General features: G+C 50.4%; 1 protein-coding gene across 14 annotated transcripts in view; it reads left to right on the top strand.

Annotated features, from left to right (window-relative positions):
- Positions 1-525: 525 nt before the first annotated feature.
- The window catches only part of MINK1 (misshapen like kinase 1), a 50237-nt gene continuing 33942 nt past the window's right edge, over positions 526-16820 (top strand). For 6 of the 14 annotated variants that reach the window (XM_082371012.1, XM_082371002.1, XM_082371005.1 and 3 more), the window contains exon 1: positions 528-834. In XM_082371012.1, the coding sequence (XP_082227138.1) occupies positions 778-834 (57 nt within the window). In that variant the 5' untranslated portion in view covers positions 528-777. Of the gene's footprint in view, positions 835-16820 lie in introns of all 14 variants that reach the window. The other 8 variants (XM_082371001.1, XM_082371008.1, XM_082371006.1 and 5 more) reach the window with 3 other exon arrangements.

Genomic DNA, 16820 nt, shown 5'->3' with positions numbered 1-16820 from the left:
CCAGTCCTCTTCTCCACTCCCCATCCCCCAGGTGGTTTCTCCAGCCAAGTTCTCACGAAGAGGCCCCTCCCTCAGCGGCTCCATTGTTGCCATGGCAATTAGGTGGGTGGACAGCCCATCCTATCTAGAGGCCACCCAGCCCTCGCGTGGGGAGTTACCATAACAACCCCCCTAGTAATAGAGGGTGTTGGGTCCCGCCCCCCTCCCCCCGCAAATAGAGAGGTGGGTGGCTTGATTGGCAGCTGGGCACACGAAAGAGGAGGGAAAGGGAAGGAAAGGCGTCAAAGGAGAGCTCAGAAGGAAACGGGGGAGAGAAAGGGCAAGAAATACGGGGAGGGAAGGAAACGCGTGTGCGCACGCGCACCAGCTGGTGGGCGCGCTCCCCGGCGGCCCCGGCCACCGCCCACTTCTTTCACGCCTGGCTCGCGGCGCGCGCCTTTCGCTCTCTCTCCTGCGCCTGCGCGCAGGTGTCAGCGCCGAGGGGGAGGGGGAACCCGGCGCGCTCGCGTCACGTTCCCTCTTCCACCCTCCCCGGTGCTCGGCCATTCTGCGCCTGCGCGGGAGAGTCGGGAGGCTCGGGTTGCAGGCTCTGGGGCGATATCGCCTGTCAGTCGGTGGGTCGGTCTTCCCGCCGGCCTTCCCCCTCCCGGTTCTCCGCGGGAGGCGCGGTGGAGTCCGCCCCCGGGATCCCCCGATGGGGGAGAAGCGGCGACGGCGGCAGCGGAATAACCGAGCCGGAGCGTGAGCGGCCCCGGGGCCCCGTTCCCGGCGGAGGCCATGGGCGACCCAGCCCCCGCCCGCAGCCTGGACGACATCGACCTGTCCGCCCTGCGGGTGAGCTCGCTGCCCCCCAGCCTCGCCCCGCGGCGACCCCCGCCCCCTTCCGGGCGCCCGCTGCTGCCAGGCCTCCGCCCTCCGCTCCCCTCCGCTCTCCACGCGCTGCAGATTCTGGGAGCCAGTTCGGTCCCCGCCCTGGGGTGCCCCGCCCCCATTCTTCCCTCCGCCTCTACCTTTACTGAGGTTCCGGATCCCCTTCCTCCCAGGTGTTTGAGGGGCACCCTCTGGTTCTCCTGAGCCTGCAGACTCTTTACTGTGATGCCCCTCCCTGGCCCCTGACATGCTTTGAGGCCTCTTTCCCCCCTTTCTCTTACTTAGATCTTCTTCCTCCCCCTCCTCTTTTTCGGCTCCTCGAATTTTGACTTTGCCAATGCCTTGCCAGCCTCCCCCTCATCACCCTTTCTCCTCCTCGCCCAGCCCTGAATTGCATCTCTTCCCCGGTCGGCAGGCACTTCAGCCTCCCCTCTCCGCCGCACACCTCCTACCGCCGCCCTCATCCCCTGCTCAGCTCTCCCCGTGCCTTCGCGTTTCAAGTGCAGCAGTCCAGAACCAGGCATTTCCGGTCTCAGGGTCCCCGCAGATTACATTACCAACTCTGCAGCAGCGTGGGGCTGGGAGGAAAGACAACTGCACTGGGGGAGGAGGGGACGCGTTTCTTGTCTTCAGAAACTCTGGCCTGGGCTGGGAAGAGGATATTTATATGTCTGTACACACACAAACACATGCAGCATGTGGTTTGGAAAAGCCTGGGTATTCATGGTTTTGCTGGAGGGAGGGGGAGGCGATGGAGATTTCTCCAGGGAGGGGTTCATTAGAAAAGGGATCAGGGGAAGCAACTGCAGCAGGAATTTCTTCGAAATATTCGTTGTCCCTCCTGGGGCTCTTGCATGCCCTCATTTGGGGGCTTTCAGCAGCATTTATATGTTTTTCTTCAGCAGGGAGCCCTGGCTTAAGGGGCAACTGAGTGATTTCAAGGTGAAGACTCCCGCCTGTCCCCCAGGGGGTGTTTTTGTCCTGTGTCCTTCCGGCCTTCTCAACAGGCCAAGGTGTTGGGGAGAGCAAGATTTCCCATCTCTGGGTTAGCTGCTCTGGAGGCCCCTGTTGAAATCGTCTTCTGGCTTTTGAGTTAGCCAGGGAACATGGGCAGTAGTGGGAAAAGGCGGTCAGCCACACAGGTGCCCCGGATATGACTGGAGGGGAGAGGGGAATTAAGAGAGCAGAGTCATGTCGTTAATTGGGTTTCTCTAGGTGACACAGTTTTTCTTGCCATTCAGGTCATAATTTGTTTGGTGCAGTGTTGGGCTAGGAGACCTGACTTGCTGGAGATAAGGTGATAAGTTGCTGAGGAAGGAGACGGAACATTGATTTCTCTCTCTCTCTCTTTGTGTGTGTGTGTGTGTGTGTGTGTGTGTGTGTGTGTGTGTGTGTGTTGGTGGCAAGAGGGTCTGAAGGCTTTAGGAGGGAGATTCGCGGGCTTTCTCTAGTTGCGGCGAGCAGGGGCTACTCTTCGTTGTGGTGTGCAGGCCTCTCATTGCGGGCTTCTCATTCTCTTGTTGCAGAGCACGGGCTCTAGCTGTGTGGGCTTCAGTAGTTGTGGCACGCGGGCTCAGTAGTTGTGGCTCGCGGGCTCTAGAGCGCAGGCTCAGTAGTTGTGGTGCACGGGCATAGTTACTCCGCGGCATGTGGGATCTTCCTGGACCAGGGCTCGAACCCGTGTCCTCTGCATTGGCAGGCGGATTCTTAACCACTGAGCCACCAGGGAAGCCCAGGAGGAAGATTCTTAAGATCAATTTAAACTGCGATTCTCAAGTTAAGCCAGCTGGGATGTAAGATGGAAATCCAGGCTCCCCTTAATGAGCTTGTCTTTAGGATGAGCCCCCATCTTCCCTTCCCATCTTGGTTGTTGATTAACTCTGGCTACAGGTCTCTGTGCTGTGGTGACTTAAATATAATAAAAAAGAAGGTGGGTCCAAACCATGACCTTTGGTTTAAACCTTGTGAGACTCTCCTTGGGCTTCTCTTTCCCTTTAGCCTCTTCTGGTAGTTTGGCCTGGACCCTCAACCTGGGATTTCCAGCAATTCTGCAAACACCGTCTGACCTTGGATTTGGTATTTCCCTTCTGGACTTCTCTACTTGAAGCAATGTTAGCCTCTTTCCTCAGTCGCCTCCTGCTTTATTCTCCTCTCCCTTCCTCAAGAGAGCCCTGTGACCTGCTCCCAGCGCTTCTGTCTTTCCTGCCTCATGCTTCCTAAGAAAGCATTGCCCTTCCCCCACTACCACCCCAGTACTCCAGGGCTGGAGGGAGTGCTTTCTTTGAAATGGGGCTGCAGAAGGCCTGCTTTCTCCTTGCTGCTGGCCTTTGCTCAGGGCCTGTCCCCTCCACCCCACCTCGGAGAGCCCCTGTGGCACTGTTGAAAAGCTCTCTCAGTCATCTCTTGTTCTGTTTCTGTCTGTTTTCCAGTGAGAAACGGCAACCTGGAGAATTAGCAGAAAAGCGTGTTTCCCTGTACTACATCATCTCGTGTTGGGGGCCTGGGGAGGGGATGGGAGAGGAACATATTCAGCATTTATTAGCCGGCGTCAAAGAGCCCAAGTTGTCTTTCTCCTCTTATTTCAAGATAGGGCTTGGCTTCCAGCTGGTGATGAGAGTAATAGTCTGATATTAGGGAAGATTGAATTGCAGTATCTCTTAGCCATGTGTGGAGAGGCGGGTGGACCTACCACACTGTGACCACAGGCACGCTTGACCTCTTTGAGGCTCTGTTTATCCACCAGCCCAGTAGCATGGGGTTGTGTTCCTGAGTTCAAGTCCCTGCTTTCTCACTTACTGTGTAACCTTGGCCTTTCTCCCCCTTCTTCCCTAGTTTGCTGCAGAGTCTGCAAAGAGCCTTACCTCTCTAAGGCTCCGTTTGCCCATCCATATAGTGGTGATGGTACTGAACTCAGAGTTGCTGAGTATTAAGTGAAATACTGCATATTAAGTACTTAGTTCAGTTCCTGGCACAGCATGACTATATGATCACCCTTATTGGTTTTTTGTTGTTGTTTTTGTTTTGTTTTTTTGGCTGCGTTGGGTCTTCGTTGCTGCGCGCGGGCTTTCTCTAGTTGCAGAGAGCGGGGGCTACTCTTTGCAGTGCGCGGGCTTCTCATTGCTGTGGCTTCTCTTTGTCGCGGAGTACAGGCTCTAGGCACACGGGCTTCAGTAGTTGCGGCACGCAGGCTCAGTAGTTGTGGTGCATGGGCTTAGTGGCTCCACGGCAAGTGGGATCTTCCCGGACCAGGGCTTGAACCTGTGTCCCCTGCATTGGCAGGCGGATTCTTAACCACTGCGCCACCGGGGAAGCTCTCACCCTTACTGTTAATTGTTATCAGATGACAATCAGAGAAGGCTTCCAGCGCAAGTGTATCTAAAATAGCACTTCCTCCCCTGCTTGTTTTCATGTAAATTTTTATATAGCATCCCTTAGCCCGCTTTGTTTTATTTCATAGTGTTTATCGCCAGCTGACATATATTTATATATATCAACCCCGACTAAAATATAAGTTCAGTGCAAGTTAGGATTTTGACTGTTCTGTTCATTTTTGCATCCCCAGTGCCTGTAACAGTGTTTTGCACATAGTGGGGGCTCAACTGTTTGTTGAATAAATGCGTATCATAACAAGTGAAAGCTCTTAGCACAGTCTTGCTTAGAGAAAGCATTCAGTAAGTGTCATGCTTGTTAGGCTTTCTCTTGCCATCTGTAGACACACAATTAAGAATATATCTTTTCTGGGTTATTTTTGGAATCAGACCTTGTGGTAAACAAGAGTTCTGGAAGCCTCCATTGGAGCGACATCCTTGAAGTAAAGTTAGGATCTTCCAAGAGAAAAAGCGGGCCTCTTTTTTCAGACCTTCTCTGTGTCCAGGCTTGGTTATATCCCAGGAGAATCTTCTGACTTGGAACTCTTGGCTTCTCACGAAGGATAAGTATCAGTGGAAGAGGACGGGACAAGGAGGGGGCAGATCCCGGGCTGACCTCTCTCCTTGTGCATTGCTCCTTTTGGTTGACCCACTTCATCAACCAAGCAGCCTTTCTTTACTGTCCAGCCAGCTGGAGGTTTTAGACTGCAGTGTCCTTGGAACCATGGAGCTGTGCGCAGTGTGGCTGTATTGAAATAATACCATGACGTGCAGTCAGGAGGGACTTGTTGCCGGGTAGTAGTGCTGACAGAGATGTTCTTTCTCAAATGATCTTATGTTGTTGTGTCTGTTCTTTGGAGGAGTTGCTTCCCCTTCCTTTTTTCTTCACGAGGCTGTGGAGCCAGCACCGCTCAGAAAGCTGGCAGTCCTGGGCATGTGTTTCTAGGCTGCTGAGCAACTGCTGCACTCTGATGCGCTCGCTGTCCAAATGTTGACGACAGATGCCTCAGGCAGGGGATGGGGAGGCTGACCTCCTGCGGCAGAAGCAATGGCATTGACTGGGGACTTTTTTCCTAGAGAACCGCAGATGGGAGTGGGGCTGTTTGGGGAGCTAGTGGCACTTGGAGTGAAGTGAAAAGCTGCTTTGGCAAGAGGATGGAAGGAAGCTTGCGGAGAACTTTGCTCAAACTAGGTGTTCAGCCATCCCCCAAACGAGGGAAGAGGCGTCGCCACCCTTTATGCTGCGGGATAGGACAGAGCCATGGCCCTTCGTAACACACGGAGGGGAGCGTCTTTGAAGAAGTGAGGTTTTCACAGTTAAGAGAACAGTAAGAAGGTCAGCAAGAGAGCCGGCTGGCCCACCCCCTCACGCTTATCCCAGGAACTCAGTTAAGACCGTGCTGTGTAGAGTCCTGATTTCAGATATGGCCTCCATTCCTTTCAACTCCGAACTGTGTGTGCCTAAAAGGGGGTAACTCACACCGTTTGGGTATGTTGAGTGTCCTTGCTTCTCATCCTGGGGACAAGATAGCAGGAAGTGTGCAACCACTCTTTACAAGCTTGTACTTTGGCATTGGTCTATAAATAAGGAATGCAGTGACCTCTCAATCCAGGAACATAAAACAGTTCTGGGGCTGCAGAGCATCTCCAGAAGCCATCTGAGAGTCTGCCAGACTAATCTTTCTGTCTCCAGAGCTGTACCAGAGAAAGTTATGACTAATATCCTTTCCTGCATCAGTCAGTCACCAAGCATTGTTGGTCTGTTTTATTGAGAATCAGGTTCTAGATGCTACGGGAAGTATGTAATAGTGTGCTCATACTCTTCTGAGCTATTTAATCAGACCTCTGGAAGCATCCCTCTAAGCAATCCCTTTGCAAGCTGAGGCTCCCCCCCCCTTTTTTTTTTAACTGTTATTGCCTTCCTCATTATCTTAGAACCCTCAGGGTCAGGAAGTTTTTGTTAAATCTGGTTGCTGTGAATTATACTCATTTTCTGTTGCCCCGTGGTCAGTCATCTTGAAATCTGATATGCAGTCTTTTCCCCTCCCCCAGCACTCACTTTACACCCACAGCTCCCTCAGTTTTTTCTTTAGTAGGTTGAAGAAATTGAACAAAAAGTGATCAGGTTAACAAGTCAACTCTCAAAGCATTTCTTGAATGCCCACAGAATATAGGAAGATACAAGAACATGACTTGGTAGAAGCCCATATTCATTCTCTCCTCTCTCCTGTTCTTCCTGCTCCTCTCCTGACCAACCAGTTCTTGACTTGAGTCTGGGATTCTTCCATCTACCGGAAGCTCCTCCAGAGGGTAATTGAAAAGGTGTTTGAGGCTTTTTGTTCTTAATAAGGGTAGGGAATGGCAGAGGGAGGAGAGAAGAAAGGGATGGAATTGTGGTGATCCAAGGAGCCCCTGGAGATACTGCCCAGTGGCCAGATAGCCCAGGATGTACTTGCTAATGGTGGGTAGGATTTCCTGTTCTGCTTGAGGAAAGAGCTAGAACTAGGCACAGAGGATGCAGTGACACACAAGATAGACATGGTTTTCCTACAGTCTAGTTGTGGGGAGAGGCATTAATAAAATAATTATATATATATAATTACATATACATAAAATCATGTATGATTTTATGTATATGCAAGTCATGATAAGGACTGTAACAGAAAACTTTGGCATGCCATGAGAGCCCATAAAAGAATTGTTTTTACTTTTTGCAAGACAAATATTTGGTTGGTAGATTGAGAGAGAAACAAATCACATGTTGAAAAACCAAGCTGGCATTGCCACAGAAAGAGTAGATAGAGGTGAACCACCAGGTAGAATTTGGCGACGGCCAGAATTGGGAGACCTTGGATCAGGGCCATTCTTAGGGTGGAGCATTTGGTCAGCAACCAAGGGCCGGGGGTCTGAGGATGCGGTAGAAACTCCAGGCTTAATTTCCGAAAGGATTTCTTCTGAACCTTCCTATGGGAGGGGAAAAAAAAAAAGTTTGTTTCAAAGGGTAAGGGTATTATATGGAAAGGGCATATAACTCTCATTTTTGTTTACTGGGAGGAGCGTCTCTGCGTACCGGGTCTGTGCGGACTCGCATGTCGCTCTGCAGAGGGTGTGTGGGTGCGCCGATTGGCCGAAGCCGGTGTATGAGGGAGAAGGCTATACCGCTAGATGTTTTATACTGTATTTTTAATAAAAATTGTGTGTATTTAAGGTGTACCACATGTTTTGATAGACACAGACATAGTGAAATGATAACTACCCTCAAGCTACTTAACATTTTCATCTCCTTACGTGTGTGTGTTTATGTGTGTTTGAATCGATGTTACTAGCCCGAGTGTCCAGGGTTGGAAGGTCGGTAAGTCTCACAAGAATAAGCACAAGTAGGCCCATCCTTGGCTTAGCTTTTGTGGTTGTGGGATGTGGGATTCTTCCTAACATTAGGTAGATACTGTATATATATCTATATATCTATATATATATCTATATATATATATATAGATATATATATCTATATATATATACACACACACACACATATGTGTGTGTGTACGCAACTCTCAGTTTAACATTGTTGTACAAGACAAGGATGAGTGAGGTGTGTAGGGGGAGTGTTGCTGATTTTGCACGTTTGAAATGAAGCAGGGCCGGAGAACCACAGTCTTGGGCTTCATGGAGGAGCCAGCCTCCAGGAGCAGCTGAAATGTCAGGAGGGCCGGGTGGGCTGTGGGAAGCGTTTGGTGGCACACCCCGTGGAGAGAGGGATGAGTGGAGGACATGGAGACTCTTTGCCTGAGAGGAGAGTTGAAGGTTGCTAAGGGAGCAGGCAAGAAGTCCTTTGACCGAGGAGGGAAGTGCGTGTCCCCAGGGCGGGAGAGTCTTATGCTGCCGGCTGGCCAGCCGGGTGACAAGTGAAGAGGTCTTCACACCCAGGAATCCCAACCACTCAGAGTCTGTTGACTCAGTCAGTGCATGTGGCAGTGAATGCACCTCTGCTCTGCCTTTAGGATGAGAAGGGCCTCCTGAAAGCAGGCCTGACAGCAGCGGCTCTTCTGAGAGAGAAGGGGAAACTTCTCACACCCTCTTCCACCAGAAAGCATCCGAGGACAGGATCTGAAGGGGTGGGCTTGCTGAATTGCTCCTGGAACCACAGGCTTGGAGGGGTTTTCTATGAACAGCGGTCCTTGCAGGGACAGATTGAGGATCAGCAGGGCTGTGTGAAGAAAATTCCACCTCCTTCCAGCCACCTCAACTTCCGCTTTTCCCACGAGGCCTCCCCTGAGCGAGCCAGCCCTCACTGGTCACCTTCTCCAGCTTTTCATGGACCTTGTAACTTAGCATTTGAGTATACGTTACCCATATTGAATATTTCACGGTCATGTTTTCCCTGTCACTTCCTTACGTGTAGGAACCACGATCCGTACTCCCTGTTGATGCTCACTGTGCCTGCAGAAGTGCTGAGCACACAGTAGGGGTTCAGTAATTACTTGCCGGGTAGAGATATGGAGTTAACTTTTTTTTTTTAAATTTAATTAATTAATTAATTTATTTATTTATTTTTGGCTGTGTTGGGTCTTCGTTTCTGTGCTAGGGCTTTCTCCAGTTGCGGCAAGCGGGGGCCACTCCTCATCGCGGTGCGCGGGCCTCTCATTACCGCGGCCTCTCTTGTTGCGGAGTGCAGGCTCAGTAACTGTGGCTCACGGGCCTAGCTGCTCCGCGGCATGTGGGATCTTCCCAGACCAGGGCTCGAACCCGTGTCCCCTGCATTGTCAGGCAGATTCTCAACCACTGCGCCACTAGGGAAGCCCCTGTTTTGTTTTTTGTTTTGTTTTAATTTTTTGGCCACACTGTGCAGCATGAGGGATCTTAGTTCCCTGACCAGGGATCAAACCCTTCCCTGACCACGGTTAAGATTCCTGCAGTGGAAGCATGGAGTCTTAACCACTGGACCGCCAGGGAAGTCCCTGGAGCTAAGTATTCTTGTGACTTTCCCACTGGAGGGCCTTGTATGTGCTGGGCACCGTGTGACACGAAAACAGTACAGGTCCTTACTCAGTGCTTCTCAGCTAGGGTGGCACTGCCCTCCTGGGGGTGTTTGGAAATGTTGGGGAGGGAGGTTTCATTGTCACTTTGTCTGGGAAGCACTAACAGCATTTAGTATGTGGGGATCAGGGATGTTATCCACCCTGCCATGACTGGACAGCACATTGAAGAATTGTTTTTCCACCCAAATTGCCAATATGCCTCTTGTGAACTTGTTATGGACGTGGGAAAGGTCAGGTGAAGGACTAGGCATGTTTTCTTCCGTGAAGTCGGAAGTAGGTCCTAAGTCCCCTCCTTTCCTTCTTGCTGGGTGGAGAGAGGAATGTAGGCTGTAAATTACTTGTGTGCATGGCACATAGCTCTTCTCACAGCTTTTATTTGTCTGCCCGAACACCTCTGGAGGTAAACTGGGCAGGCTCCAGAGCCAGAGTGCAAGGAAGAAGATTTTCATGTTCTCTCTTCACCACCTACCCACTCTCTCTTTCAAGGCACATTTGTAAGAAAGTGGTTGAAAGCATGTCGTACTTGGTCTTCAGTTCTGCATGTTCACGAAAGAGTCTTCAAGAAAAGATTCAGACAGATTCAATATCTTGTAATAACCCATAACAGAAAATAATCTGAAAAAATATATATGTATATAATTGAATCACTCTACCGTACACCAGAAATGGATATAATGTTGTAAATCAGCTATACTTCAATTAAGAAAAAACAAAACAATTGGGCAGGGGCACCCAAGAGCCTGAGCAGCGGGAGGGGAGGCGGAGGTAGGTGTGTGGTCACAGGGTGAGAGAGGAGGCTGGCGTATGTATCTCTTCTCTCGTGTCTTTGCGTCCTACGGTTGGCCCCTTCAAGACGGAGGTGTGCTGAGTGAGTGTCGTTGCTCAAATTGCAGGGAATAACCAGAGGGGAGACCACTTGCCTAGTATCCTTTGGAGAAGAACAGAGCTTTGGGGGTGGGTGAGTGGCTGGGAGTAGAGTGGCTGGTGGGGACGCCCTGATGCAGCCGTGCAGCAGAGCCACCATCACGTCTCACTCTCTGAGTCCAACTTAGGAGGGCAGGACTGGATGGGCTCTTGGTCTAGTCTAGCTAAGGTTTGGTGAAGTTGGAGAAGGTCCCTCTAACCTTCACAAGGTCCTTCTTCACCGTGGAAACTACCTTCAACCCCACAAAGCAGGGTTGGGGGGGACAGGCAGCCTGTGGTTCAGAAGTTTGCCGGTTCCTTTATCCCTCCAGACCTCTAGGAAGCCCTCTTTTTCTCTCTTTCTTCAGTTCAGAACAAAAATTGCTCTGATACAAGTCATTTGTATTTTAATGTGGATTCATTTCAGAAGGGGTTCTGGGGTGGAATAGGAATAATAATGAATACTTACTATGCAGTATGTTCCCTCCTTATATAATCTCATTATCCCTCACAATAACCCTTTGAAGTGGGATATTTTACTCATTTTAAAGATGACGAGACCAAGGCTTACAGAACTTGGAAGTTAAGTAACGTGCCTAAGGTTGGACAGCCAGTAAGCGGCAGATTTCAGATTCAGACTCGCGTTCAGGGACTTCCCTGGTGGTCCAGTGGTTAAGACTCCACGCTTCCAATGCAGGGGCACGGGTTCAATCCCTGGTCGGGGAACTAGGATCCCACATACAGAGTGGCATGCCCCAAAAAAGTAAAAAAAAAAAAAACAACAACAAAAAAAGCTCGGATTCAGATTCAACCCAGAACCTGAGCCTGTGCGCCCCTGTGCTGGTGGAGGCCTGCGCCCAGGTGGCAGGTGTCTGTGTCTGTGGGTGTGTGTTGAGGGGAGGGCACCCTGCAGCTGACATTCTGGACTATGTACCTGGAGCGGTATTGTTTTCAACTGGCTTTAATCATGAATGTGTGGCCTGTGGGAAACAGGCTTTGTGGGCTCACTTGGGATAATATAACACTGTCCATAAAGTTTCTATGGTGAAGTATCAGGAGACTTTGGAACATGACCTGTCTCATGGATTGGAGGCGGCCTGTATGAGAAGTGGTCACCACCTGCAAGAGCACACGGTCTAGATCTGCATCTTGGTAGAGGACAGGTTTTTTTTTTTTTGAGGACAGGTTTTAATCACATGAGCGCATTTTTTGAGAAGAGGGAGTAGCTTGATTGATGGATTAAGAGACTTTAAAAAAAATTTTTTTTTTTTTTAAGTAAATGACTTTAGCCTGAGCCTTTGTGAACTGCTGGTGGGTTGGCGTTGGTGGGCACCTGCTGGGAACACAAAGCTCCATGGGGCCTGTGCCCAGAACTGGTAGAGATTTCTAGATGTCTGGCTGCTGGGCACGGTACTCTGATGATAGCAGGGGAACGCATCCACAAGAATTCAGATTTATTCTGGAGGAAAGAGAGTTAATGATTCCGAAGCCCTGTTCTTCAGAGGGAGGAGAGGAAGACTATCTCATCCCTCCCACCTTAAAAAAATTTTTTTAAATTGTAGTTAAATATACGTAACATAAAATTTACCATTTTAGCCTGTTTTTTTTTTTTTTGGCTGCGTTGGGTCTTCATTGCTGTGGGCGGGCTTTCTCTAGTTGCGGCGAGCAGGGGCTACTCTTCGTTGCAGTGCGCAGGCTTCTCATTGTGGTGGCTTCCCTTGTTGCAGAGCACAGGCTCTAGGCATGCGGGCTTCAGTAGTTGTGGTGCACAGGCTCAGTTGCTCCGCGGTACGTGGGATCTTCCCGGACCAGGGCTCGAACCTGTGTCCCCTGCATTGGCAGGCGGATTCTTAACCACTGTGCCACCAGGGAAGCCCCCGTTTTAGCCATTTTTAAGTGTACAGTTCGGTGGCATTAAGTACATTCGCATTGTTGTGCAACCATCACCGCCATCCCTCTCCAGATCTTTTTCATCTTCCCCAACTGAAACTCTGTCCCCGTTAAACGTGAACTCCCCATTCCCCTCCCCCAGCCCCTGGCAACCACCGTCCTGTGTCCCCTCCCTTTCTGTGTGTGCAGAGCTGAGCAGAGGGCTGACATAGCAGATGCTTTTACTGTTTGTTGAGTCAGGTGAGGTGACCTGTTTCAGAAGTCCATGTGTCATCAGCCAACTCAGGACACCCCCCTCCCTCCTGGCTCCAGGGCAAGGCGGTCACGTCCGAGAGGGACTGTAAATGAAATGGCTGCTTTGAATCACAAAAGAATTAGGCAGCGGAAAGAGAAGTGGAGGGTTTCTCGTCCATATTCAGCGCCTTTTGCCATCTCCCAGCTATCATTTGCTTTCTGGTTCTCTTGTACTTATATTCATCATCTTGCTTGTTCTCAGCTCTTACGTCTCATCCGGGGGGGTCTGGTGGGTAGCTGCTATAGGAAGGTGGAAGGAAGATCATGTAGGGCATGAAGATAATAAAAGGTAACAACATTTCTGTGTTTGTGTGTGAGGGGTTCATGTGTTAACTGGGAGTCTCCCTGGAAGTAGAAGAAAACCATCCTTAGATGAGTACCTTGGACCCAGTAGAGTATCTCTGTCCTTCCTGTGTTCCACCTTTCCCGAGGGGTGGCCAGTGGTGCAACTTCGGCTGGAAGCTTTATTCAACATCATGTATTCATGTATCATAAGGAACTGAAAGCTCATTCATGGGTGACATCAAGTAAAGGGAGGGTAGGTTTTTAATATCAGGCAGTATGAGCTCAGGAGCTTCTTTCCTGTGGAATGATGGGCCACAGAAAAGGCCTAGATTCTTACAGGAGGAAGGGGTGGTTAGCTGCTAAAGATGTCTTGGGGAAATCATGGGCAGCCTTTGAGGCCCTTTTGATGTCACCTTCCTGGGCCTCCAGGCCTGCACAGTTTGGAGCCGGGTCAGGCTGTATCCCTCTGTGGTGTCCGCACCCCTGGACAGACCCAAAGCATGACCTAGAATTGAGTTGGATTTCTTAGAATAGAGGTGACCAATTCAGTGGCCTGCCCGGCCTCCTCACTTCGTCCACACGATTTACAGTTTCTCGTCAAACTTCGTGGGGAAAGAAGGAAAAAGGAAGGAGAGACAGGCTTAGCACTCAAGTCACCCAGGAAGAGAGGAGGGCAGGAGAGCCCTGTGTCATAGAGAGGCCTAACAGGTCAAGATCCAGGCCACAGGGGCCTCTAGCCAGTAGGTTGGGGGTGGCAACTTAGGGTCCCCTGTTGAGGGCTGTTTCCCTAGATCACCTGTCCTCGAGTCGGATCCCAGGTTCTGAGGACTCATAGTCTTTTCTCTGTTTTCTGTGTACAGGCTTCCAGGAAGCTACATGTATTCAGCGTCACCTTCCAGGGTCTGCCCAGTGGCCCTTCTCACCTCAGTCCCTCTCACTACAATCTAAAGCCTATTTCTTTCTTAGATTGAGCCAGGTATGAATTGGGGTTGATTGTTTTTCTTGGGCTGAGCCTGGTTCACCCACCCCTGGTACTCAAAGTGTGAATGAAGGAACGTTCCACCCCCTGACTCATGGAAACACGGCCTTCCCTAGTTGTTATCCTGCAGTCTGGCATCGTGCCTGCCTGGATATGGTTTTCATCACCATCATAAATAAAAGCAAAGAGTGGTTTAAGTGCCTGTGTTTAAAGCAGAGCATCCATAGACCATCTTACATGCCTAAAGGTGCCAGCAGCAGGCCAGGGTCCCAGAGCTAGTTAGATCTGACTTCCGATACTCGTACTGCCCTGCGGCAGTGTGCAGGCCCCACCAGACACGAAGGGCTCATGTGTGTTTGGTCAGCCTGGAGTCCAAGGTGCATTCTGTGCAGAGGAGGTGTCTTTCACAAGTCAATGATTAATGCCCCCCGCTGCTGCCCAGATCCCCCGCCCTGGCCTTGTAACCTGCTCAGATAGGGTGATATTGACGTTTCCAGAGAGCTCCCTGATGGAGGCCCGCTGACACAGGGGCTGTTGGAGTTGAGGCAACGTGATAGAGCCAGTGTGGAATTAGGAGCTGGAAGACGTGGTTCCTCTTTCAGTTCCCTCTAGTTTACAGGATGCGTGTCATCTCTCTGGGATTTGGTTTCCTTACTTGCAAAACAAGGGGATGAGAACAGTGGCTATTAATCACAGGCTCAGTCAGAATCACCTGGGTAGCTTTTTTTTTTAACCTACATGTACCCAGGCCCTGCCCTGAGGAGGTGATTGAGTCCGTCCAGGGTGAGGCCCTGGTATGTGTGTTTTCCCAGGTGATCTGATGCAGATTGCCTTTGAGAACTACTGGACCAGATAATCCTTAATTAAGGTCCCCCAGATCCAGGAGTCCCCTCCTCCTTTCTTTCCCCTCTTCCTTCCTAAATATCTTTGCGTGCCTACTGTGTGGGGTGGTCTGTTTGTTCTCAACACTGACTTAAACACATGAATGGACCAGATGTGTGCTTTGCAGTGTAGTATATGTAAGGAAAGGTGCACTTTTGTGTGTGAAGTTGGGCAAAGGGGGAGTTGAGAGAAACAGTACTGGGGGAGGGGTCGGTCAGGGTGGGATAACTGAGCGTGGTGTCTCCCAGCTGGTCTGGGAAACACAAGCACCTACTGTGGGGAGAGCTCAGGGTGGGGCGAAGTTGGGGTGTGGACGTGGGGCTGGGCATCCGGGAAGAACACAAAACAAAGGGAAGGTTCAGGAAAAGGTCTGAAGGACCATTTGAAGTATGAACTTCAGTATACATGCGTGCACTTCTTAGACTTTCCTGAGTCTGTTAGTGCCGAGGGAAGAGCAGGCAGACCAAGTGAGGACTGACCTGGGAAGAGGGCATTTTTACTTGGTCTTTGAAGATAGGGAGGGACCTGCTATAGTGAGGCCTTCCCCATCATCACTCACCCCCAAAAGCATAGACGTTGGAGACAGATGTGAATCCTAATCCCAGATCTGTCACCTACTCTGTGACCCCTGGCAAGGTCATAACTACCCCCATGCCTCATTTTCGCCATTCGTCAAATGAGGGTAACAAGACCCAGCTAATAGGGCTGTTTCAAGGCTTAAATAAAAGTGTAAGTAAAGTGCTTAGCTTGGTAACTGCTCATTAAATAGGTGGTAGCCACATGATTTCTCTTGTGAAAGTGCCCAGAAAGGGTGTCTCTTATGAAAGTTACCAGAAAGGTTCTGGTAACATTCCTCTCCTCCTTCACATTTTATTTGGGAAAGAGAAAACCACCCAGTGTATTGAGTGCAATCTTAACGGCTGTGGGTGGGTGAGTCACTAAGTCCCCAGGTGTGGGCCTGGCTTCCCCTTCCCTACCCTAGAGTTTTCTACCATCTTCCAGCTTCATTGGAAGAAAGAGCAACTTCAAAATCTAGTATCTGAACTTGAAACTCCTGTTTGTCCTGCCCCCTGAGTCAGGAATTCCAGCAGTGGCTGAGCAGTCCCTCTGGCCCTGCGTGCCCTTTTGTGTAAAAGCTCCGGGCCCACCCAGAGGAAGCCGTCAGCCAGAGGGGGGAAACCTGCACCTCACCCTTGGGGACATCCTGATGGGGATACATGGCTTTGTTCAGATGTGAGACACAGGACTTTCGCACAAAAATGTGCAGAGTGCTTTATGGAAAGGCACAGATTCAGGCAGGGCGCCTAGCCACTAGGATTCTCACCGGCCTTGCCTGGAGACTAAAGGCTCTTTCTGCTTCAGGGCCTTGGGCCTTCCCCACCCCTGACCTTTGCTCGGTTAACTCCGACTTGTCTTTTTGGTCTCAGAATAAATATCACTTCCCCAGCAGCCCTTTACTGCCCACCCCCCACCCCGACCCCTATCATGACCTCCCTTTAATCTTTCTAATAGTGCCCTGTACTTTTTCTTATAGCCTATCACAGTTGAGTTTATGTAGTTGTGTAATTGCATCTTTAATGTCTGCTTCCTGTAAGCTCCACGAAGGAGGGGTCCATTTCTGTTTTGTTCATTGCCACATTCTAGTATCTGTCAGGCACTTGATGTTTGTTGAATGAATGCATGAACTGGTCACAGGGCCCTAAAGTTGGCATGAATGCAGCCAGGGAAGGTTTCTTAGAAAAAAAGAGGCGAAATGGGCCTGGTGAAAAGTTGCGTGAGCATGTTTGCTCCATCCTGCTGGTCAGGAAATTCCTCCTTCTGTCTCATCTATATCCTTTGGGCTGTAAGTTATTCTGAGTTGGTCCTTGGTGGGGCGGGAGAGTATGTGGCCTCCACCCTTTGGAGAGGAACCGTTTCTGAGTCTGTGATGCAGATGACTAGTCCTTCCTCCCCCTCCCCCTGGGCCCCACCCTCCACCTGCTCTTCTCCCCACTGACTCAGCTTTGCTCCCTCCACCCTTCCTTCCAAGGTGTCTTTTCATAGTCCCCTGTCAGAGCCTTCCTTCCTAAGTCCTCTCTCATGGTATCTCATGGTTGGTCTCCCATCTGGAATTAGATAGAAGCCACACAGGGGTTAGACAAGTCACAGGCTTTCTCGGTCATGAAGCCTCTCCAGCCTCTTGCCTCGCATCTGGGGACACCTGACTCCCACAGGAGGCTGTTGGCAATGAGGTATAATGGTTTGTTTGTGCTGCAGTGGAAAACCAGCAGTGAGAAGCCTTATTATTACCCAGCCCCTGATTACTGTTGT

The sequence above is a fragment of the Balaenoptera borealis genome (assembly GCF_965194805.1).
Source record: "Balaenoptera borealis genome assembly, chromosome: 20".
Classification (NCBI taxonomy): Eukaryota; Metazoa; Chordata; class Mammalia; order Artiodactyla; family Balaenopteridae; genus Balaenoptera; species Balaenoptera borealis.
The sequence above is the reverse complement of the archived record's forward strand: the minus strand, read 5'-3'. Positions and strand labels throughout refer to the sequence as shown.